The sequence below is a fragment of the Cynocephalus volans genome, chromosome 3 (assembly GCF_027409185.1).
Source record: "Cynocephalus volans isolate mCynVol1 chromosome 3, mCynVol1.pri, whole genome shotgun sequence".
In the NCBI taxonomy this organism is placed as follows: Eukaryota; Metazoa; Chordata; class Mammalia; order Dermoptera; family Cynocephalidae; genus Cynocephalus; species Cynocephalus volans.
Genome location: NC_084462.1, coordinates 186,863,745 through 186,872,928, shown reverse-complemented (window position 1 = coordinate 186,872,928; position 9,184 = coordinate 186,863,745). Strand labels below are relative to the sequence as shown.

The 9,184-nt window shown below is 40.0% G+C and overlaps 1 gene segment (V, D, J or C); it reads left to right on the top strand.

The window, feature by feature from the left end:
- The first annotated feature begins 8,005 nt into the window (after positions 1–8,005).
- LOC134372894 (Ig heavy chain V region 1B43-like) lies at positions 8,006–8,703 on the top strand. The segment is given in 3 exon segments: positions 8,006–8,051; positions 8,136–8,561; positions 8,690–8,703. Coding segments are annotated over 3 exon segments (486 nt in total).
- Positions 8,704–9,184: the final 481 nt, after the last annotated feature.

The following is a 9,184-nucleotide window of genomic DNA, read 5'->3' as shown; positions in this document are numbered from 1 at the left end:
TACAAAAACTTTTACATGGAGCTTTTCATTCTGATTTACATGGAGATATTCAAAACTTAACAATCAAACTTCAGCAACAAATGACACAGCTTCAAGAAGAAGCTCAAAAGATTACTACTAATCATTTAAATGATTTGGGCCATTGGCTTAATCCTACCGAGTGGTTTTCTGGTTTAAATACAAGAATTTGGATTATTGCTGGAATCGGTGTCTTATGTATCTTATGTTTTCTTATAGTGATTACACTGTTATGTTCCATGTTCCAGTGGACCTGTCCAGCTGAAGTAATGCTGACTGTTATTCATCCGGACACCTTTGACTCTGACTCCCTCATCGCTTCCAATTTTTATAATGATAATAAGGGGGGAGATGTAGTGGGTTAGAATCGTGATTCTCACTTGATTTCAGAATAAGGTTTTTAGGTAAATGCATGCATGGGGCAAAAGCCCTCAGACAGGGGGCCACAGCCCATAGGTATTGCGGCCAAAGCCCATCTCATCAGCTCTTAATCACTGGTTAGGTATGGGATTGTATACTTTAATTATTTTAGAGATTACAGGTGGTTGTCATACTGCTCCTCTTAAAAGATTTTAAGAATTGCTGAAGGGAAAGTTGTGGAAATAATGTTTGCTAGGGGCAAGCTGTCTGTTGGGGGAAACTTTAGAGATAATTGTATTTAGATTTTATCATGAGTGTAACTTTTGTTTATGAAGAGGTCATAGTTTAGATAATGAGCCAGTTTGACCAATTTAGCTCTTTACTAATTGTACTTTGAAATGTCACTTTAATTTACTGATATTACTAGTTTCCGTTGTTAAGCTATACTTAGCCATGGATAACTATTGGAACATTGCCTATGTCCTCATGTTCTTCTTTGATGATTGTATCCACTGATTTTTCTTGTGAAACTTCCTTGTCTTGTCAATAAAAAGAATGGCTGATTTTGGATGGGGGCTGCTCCCCTGATGGGTGGCAGTCCCTCCAGGCCTCATTGATTGTATTTTGAGCAAATTCTTTCTTTCTCTTTTCTCTGTCTCAGTTACACAGAGGAAAGTGTAACAGGGGTCCTTTAGCAGTTCTTTGCTAAACCAAAACACCTCCTCATTTGACACCTCTGGTGGCCTAAATATGATCTCTTCTTTTGAAACTTCAACGAATTATTGCACCTTTTCTTTTCTTCTTCTTCTTCTTTTTTAATCTCCTATGAGTGAGGACATGTGGTATTTCTGTGCCCAGCTCATCTCACTTAACATAATTTTCCCTAAGTTCATCCATGTTGCTGCAAATTGCAGAATTTTGTTATTTATTTATTTGGCCAGTAGTATTACATTGGTATACATACCAAACTTTACTTATCCAGACGTCCACCACGGGGCATGTAAGTTGGGTGAAAATCTTGGCTACTGTAAATAGAGCTGCGTTAAACATGGGAGTGCAAGTAGCATTCAACATGATGATTTCCATTCCTATAGGTATATACCCAGCAGTAGGATTCCTGGATCATATGGTTGATATATCTGTAATTGTTTGAGGAACTTCCATACTGTTTTCCATAATAATTGCCTTGATTTACAATCCCACCAACAGTGTAGGAGGGTTTCACTTTCTCAGAATCCTGCCCAACTTCTCTTACTCTGTCTTCTGGATAATGGCCCGTCTATCTGAATGAGATGATATATGAGCGTGGTTTTGATTTGTATTTCCCTGATGTTTAGTGATGTTGAGAATTATTTAATGTGTCTGTTGGTCATTTGTATATCTTCTTTTGAGAAATGTCTATTAGGCTCCTTTGTCCATTTTTTAATCCGGTTCACTTTATTTTTTCTTATAGTGATGTTTTCTGAGTTCCTTGTATATTTGGGACAATAATCCCTTACTGGACCCACAATTTACCAATATTTATTCCCATTCCATAAGTTGAATTTTTGTTTGGTTAATGTTTTCCTTGGCTATGTAGAAGGTGTTCAGTTTGATATAATCCCTTTGGTTCATTTTTTTTTCTTTTGTTGCCTTTGCTTTGGGTTCATTTTCATAAAGTTTTTCATCAGTCCTACTTACTGAAGTGTTTCACTTGTGTTTTATTTTAGGAGCTGTAAGGTATCAAGATTTATATTTAAGTCTTTAATGCATTTTGAGTTGATTTTCAAATATGATGGAAGATACAGGTCTAGTTTTACTTTTCTACACATGGTTTTCAAGGTTCTCCAGCACCATGTATTGAAGAGACAGCCTTTTCACTGATGTGTGCTCTTGGTGCCTTTGTCAAAGACCAGTTGGCTGTAAGTATGTGGTTTGTTTTCTGGGTTCTCTGTTCTGTTGCATTGGTTTTGGTGTCTGTTTTTATGCCGGTTCCATGCTGTTTCTCTTACTATAGATTTGTAGTGGAACTTAAAGTCAGGTAGTGTAACGTCTCCAGCTTTATTATTATTTTTCTTTCTCTGGATTGCTTTGGCTGTGTGGTGTCTTGTTACTTGATGTGACTGTTAGGATAGATTTTACAATTTCTGTGAAGAACATCACTGACCTTTTTTTGCAAAGTATCTATTTGTCATGTACAATTCCAAAAGCATAACTTCTGTGTGTATCTGTGTGTGTGTGCTCTTGTGTATAGAATTTTGACAAGCTCACTTGATGTAAATGTTGTCATAATACAAGTTGGAAACACAAAATAAAGCATCATTTTATCAACGGAAACAGCTGTGTCGTTTTCCCAATAAACTAATCCAAGAAATTGAAAAAATTGGAAGACAATAAACAAAACATATTAAAATCCTCTGATGAATGGAAGCTGAAGAAAATCCACCAGGGAATGTCCAAAGAGTCTTTGAGGCTTGTTTCATGCCCATGTTCCACCTTTAGAGAATCCCCAGAATTTTATTGTTTACTGGTTACATATGATGAAAAAAACCTAGTACTGTTTGTGAAGTCTGACGAATGCTGATTTAAGACAGGAACCAATTCATCTATATCATGTAGAGCTGATTAATATAAATATCTAACTAATATTAATTAGAAATCATCTGCAGCCATCAAGCAGTTATATTTATTTATTTTTAGTTTTTATTATTAGCAAACTCATTATTACAAATCACAATTTTTCTTTATGCCCTTGACCTGCCTTGTCGCTCCCATCCACCCTCCCTCCCTTCCCCTGCCTCTAGTGGCCTTAGGGTTGTTCCCGCCTTTTGAAAGTTGAATGTGTTATTGTAGTCTCTCTCTCTCTCTCTCTTTCTTTCTCTCTCTCTCTCTCTCTTTCTTTCTTTCTTTTCTTCTTTCATAGCATGCAGTTATGAGTGAGAATATGCAGTATTTCTCTTTCCTTTTTGGCTTATTCATATAATATAATTTTCTCCAGACTCATCCATATTGCTTCAAATGGCAGAATTTCATTCTTTTTTATGACTTAGTAGTATTCCATTGTGTATATAAACCACATTTTCCTTATCCAATAGTTTGTCCAGGGACATTTACGTTAGCTCCATATATTGACTATTGGAAATAGAGTTGTTATTAACATGGGAGTGCAGGTGACCCTTTGACATGAAGATTTCCATTCCTTTGGATATAAATCCAGCAGTAGCACTGCTGGATCTTATGATACTTCTGTCTGTAGTCGATTGAGAAACCTCCATACTGGCTTTACTAATTTACAATCCTACCAACATAGCAGGAGTTTTCCAATTTCTCCACATCCTCACCAGCATTTGTTATTCACGGTCTTTTTAATGATGGCCAGTCTATGTGGGTTGAGATGATATCTCAATGTGTTTTTGATTTGCATTTTCCTGACGATTACTGATGCTGAACATTTTTTCATTTATATGTTAGCCATTTGCATATCTCCCTTTGAAAATGTCTACTCATCTCCATTGCACATATTTTAATTGGATTATTTGTTTTATTTTACTGTATAGGTGTTTGGGAACCTTACATATTCTGTATATTAATCCCTTGTCAGATGTCTAGGCAAAGACTTTGTGATTAAGACCTGAAATCACAAGCAAAAAAATAAAAAATATACAAATGTGATTATATCAAAATAAAAATCTTCTGCCCATCAAAAGAGACAATCAACGCAGCACAAATACAAACTACAGAAGGCAAGCAGTTTTCTTCAAAGCACAGATTACCCGTGAGGACAGAGCAGCTGCTGACCCCAGGACACCTCTCACAGCTCACACACCTTACGTCAGAGGACATGTAGACAGCGCCACCAGCTGCAGAGCACTGAGGGGGACAAGCCCAAGGGAGGCTGGGTTCAGACAACAGTTAGGGAATGGGCTGAATAGTGTGGTCAACTCCATCAACCGTGGTGACTGCAATCACCAGACGCCACAAATACAGCCAAATATCAGAGCCCCAAAGTCTGAAAACAGACCTGAAGCAGGATGGAGACAGACATGTTCCTCAGAAAACACTTTTAGTGGAAAATTACTAAATCACATTAGCAAATGAGCTCAGTTTTCTAATTTGGAACCTGGACACAGGGCAGCAGAGGGTGTTTCTATATTTCAACTGAGCATGATTTTTAGTAGAAACATTATAAAACAATTACTTGTGGCTTTCCTTTACATACAGTCACAGTCTTAAATATTACCATAAAGATCAAATGTGAACTTCAAAGGGCTGACAACTTAACATGTAAATAGCAAATCAACCAGTGTCACGCTCACTTTTGTATTTAAAGGGGAAATTGAAAGTGATTCAGAGTATTTTAGTTAACATTGACTAATTTCCTCAAGACCCTGTTACATTTGAAGTTGAACTGCTTTAGTCTGTGTTAGAAAGTCTGATAGGAAGACTGTGAACAAAGTGTGACGTGGTGATTGGTTTGTTACCACGTATCAAGAATGTGCAGTTTATAGCGTTATCTTCAGACATAATTGAACCTCAATAAAGCCAATGCCATAACATCCAATTTTTAAAATCAGCATTGCTCTGGTAGGTATTTTTATTGTTGAGTTCCGGTCCTGCACTCCCAACCATCTTGTCTTCATGTACTTACACAATTGCACAGCAAATATTGCAAAAAGCATGCACTTTTTTTGTAATGAAATCTCCTATTTTGCCTTTTCTTTCACATTTCAGTCTATTGAAACTTCATCCAATTACAGGCACATTTTGAGGTGCTGTGGTGGGTCACAGTTTGACCTCTAAGGTTATTCTGGATTCATACTCCCCCTTTCTTCTCTGCCTGATAGGTCTGTTCTTAAATCTCTCCTCTTTTTTCATGTATATAGTTTTCTTTATCTCTCTATTTCTTCTACATTGATGATTCCATATATATATAGATTACCTCCTCAGTTCATCTCTCTGCTGGGTTCTAATGACGTAGGTTTTGGTGATTTTTTATTTTTTTAATTATTTTTTCTTAGGGATTCACTAAAAATACCAATAATATTAATTAGAATTAATGACATAATAATTGTTTTAATATTTTTTAATTTATTTAAAGGACATTTGAATTTTTCTTAGCTAGTACTTTTCCCACTTTTCTGACATTCCATCTAAGACCATTTTTTATGAACATATTTTTTCTTTTCAGTGGTGTGTGACTCTTAATGAATTTTCAATACTATAATTATCTTAAAATACTTTTTTACAGTAGATCTATCCTTAAAACACAACACTCATTCCAACTTAGAAATCAGCATGTGCATGAGGCCTGCAGGACAATTATGATACGAAGAAACAGGGTGTGATGCACTGACTCTCAATCTCACAGGGCCATCCTGTCACTTTGTACTGTGGGAAGTTCTTCCTACACATGGTGAATTGTTACAGAATAGGACTGTGAAGTTTCACATTTTTTTTTCTATTACAAGGAATTGTTCAGCATCAATCAAATGGACAGTTCTGGGTAGATTTTAAAAAAAACAGTGGGGTATGTGTGTGTGAGTTTGTGTGTGTGTGTGTGTCTGTCTGTGTGTGTAGAGAGAGAGACAGAGATAGAGAGTCAGAGACAGAGACAGACAGATAAAGAGACAGAGACAGTGAGAGACAGAGAAACAGAGACAGAGAGAGACAGAGAAACAGAGACAGAAACAGAGACAAAGTGACGGAGACAGAGACAGAGGTGACACAGGCTCAGTGTGTCAGGCTCCAGTCCACACACACACACATCTGTTGTTCTCATTTACCCTGAAATAGCAGATAACACAAGCTTTTTATCTTTTGATCTAAGTCAGTACCATACAACTAATTATACCAAAGGAAATGTACACAGGTATCACATACACCCTCATAGCCTGGCTAACTAACTTAATGTTCTACAGGAGGAAAGTTCCAGTTATGCAAGATGAACAAGGTCCAGAGATCTGCTCTACAACACTGCATTTGTGGTTAACAATCCTGTGTCAAGCACTTGAATTGTGTTACTAAGGAGATCTCATATTGAGTGTCTTTACAGCAGCTAAAAAACATTCCACCGGAAATTCACCATTCCCTCACCTTCTGATTTCTGTTAAATGTCTGTCCACAAGTTGCAGATTCTGGTTCTGAAATCAGTGGAGTCTGGGTTCCTGAGTGACTTTATGAATCAGACAATCTTCACACTGCAACTTCTCTCCTGATCATGTTTGAATAGAAACGCGCAAGATGCAGATCTTTGTTCTTGTACCTTATTCTACTGAGATGCTGGGCTGATTCTCCATGAGTCGGAGCATCCTGTTAAGTTCTCCTGGACAAACACAGGTGGGCAACTAGGATTCTGTACATTCAACTGAAGGTTTGAAAAAAAAACTGAAACATAGATGCACATACACAGAGTTATTTCAAATCTCCTCTCTGGTAATTCTAGAATCTGTGTCATATCTGATTCTGGTTGTAATACTTGTGTTATCATTTCAGAGTGTTGGTTTTGCATCATGTTTTCCCAGGTCTTTCAACATTTTGATAAAACTCCAACATAATGTCGGAGTCAACAGGACCTGAAGAATCATCCCCAAATCGCCCATCAGCAGCTCCCGTCTTGTCATTCATTCAGGACTCTTGAAGGGCTGTCCCTCCTTGACATGTAGCTGTCTTTGGGACTGAAATGGAGGTGACAGGGGCAGACAAATCACAGCATCCAGCCCGGCCCCTGGCCTCTCTCTCTGTGGTGGGCAGTCATCCAGAGAGTGATGCCACAGACATGGACTGGCTCTCATGCCCACAGACAGGTGCACATCAAGGGAAAGTGTGCTTTTGAAAGGTTAGTAATAGGGATGTTATTACTGCTTTCATGGTAACCATTGTAATTGATGTTATTTCTTGATATCTGATGAGATGGGTGGATTAAATGAAGGATTCAAATCCATACACTGTGGGTGAGAAGTGAATTGAAGTTGAACATGTGTACATATGAGGTGGACAGGAATGAGCATGGGATGGAGGCATTTGAGATTTTGCTCTTTCCCAGACATTGAGGATCAGGGTCCTCAGTAATCTCCTGGGCACCATTTTCTGCAGAGTCTCTGTGGTTCTGATGTGCTGTGTCTTGTATGGAGGATGGAAAACACAAGGCAGGCCTGGAACTCATGGAACAACAACAATATGACAAGTAACAAGCTCTCAGGTGTGATGAGAACCACAGCCCAGGAGAGGGTCCAGGGAAAGAAACAAAGGGTCGTGCCGGGATCAGAACTGCAGAAGCAAGACCCAGAGCCTGAGTTTATGTGGGAGAGTTGGGCTGGGTCCCAGTCAGCACAGAACACAGGGGTTGAAGGAAGGCAGATCTGGGCTCAGAAAGCTGGGGCCACATTATGCCATGTAGCTCACCAAGTTCCCTCCCATACCATAAATACATGTCACATAATTACAAAAAAAAAAAAAACATAAGCATTTCAAAAAATACAATAGTTCCCACCTCAGTTCCTCAGCACTTATAAGGACAGAGCTCCCCCACATGCAAATTTTCCTTCAGGCTCTAGGGTAAATGTGGACTCATGGGTGGTGGAAGCTCACAGGTCTGTCCGCAGACAGGGCTCAGGTCTCTGGGGAAGGCAGAGTTGAGATCTAACAGAAGATGAGACTGTGGGGTCTTCTCCTTTGTCTGGTGACAGCTTCCCAAGGTGAGGGTCTCAGATGTCACACATGGATTCTGGGATGTTTGTGATTGAATATGACTGACACGTTCTGATTCTCCTTGACTCCAGGTGTCCTATCCGAGGTGCAGCTGCAGGAGTTGGGCCCAGGACTGGTGAAGCCATCGCAGATCCTCTCCCTCACCTGCACAGTCTCTGGTGACTCCATCACAACCAGTGGTTATGGTTGGAGCTGGATCCGCCAGCCCACGGGGAAGAGCCTTGAGTGGATGGGAATAATTGCTTATGATGGAGGCACAGCTTATAACCCGTCTGTCAAGAGCCGCACCTCCATCACCAGAGACACTTCCAAGAACCTGTTCTTCCTGCAGCTGAGCTCTGTGACCGACGAGGACACAGGCGTGTATTACTGTGTGAGAGACACAGTGACAGGAAGTCAGCGTGAGCCCAGACACAAACCTCCCTGCAGGATACAGGAGGGGTCTGGGCTGCAGGGAGCGCTCAAGGCCCACCCGGCTCCTGTGCCCCATGGAGCAGGTGCAGAGAGGGGATGGGGGTTCCTCTTGGGATCTGAGATTTCCTCTGCCCTGCTGACTCCCAGATGCCCCTCAGGGTCATGTCCTGCTTTATTCTTTGTGACTCTAATTCCCATGTTCTCACTGCAGGCAACACAGAGTGAAGGAACTTTCCTCATGTGCAGATGAGAAGGTTCTTTTCACTGGGGACTTTCCTTCCTTGAGTTTTTTTTTTTTTTTACCTTATTTTTCCTGACACACAAATCTTTATGATCTATTATTATTTTCCCCAAACATTACATCTGTCCAGGAACACCCTGTCTCTAAATCAGCATTTTTCCCTAAATAAAGTGCAGCTGCACCCACGTGGTTATTATCATCCTACTGGACCCCTGCCCATGGCGTCTCTATCCTCAATGGGGCAGTTTAGCCTCTGGATCCTCATCCACACTGTGGACATTGATGTTTAGGATTTGTCACCCTCTCCACCCATTCCTCAGTGTCCTGGATGGAGAATCAGATGCCTCATGGCCAGACACAGCTCTTCTATTTCCATGTGGAGGATTCAGGGTGACAAGCACAGAGATATACATCCAGCAGCGCCCTGCTGGGTTGAATTTTGGGCTGGATCTCTCAGAGACAAGA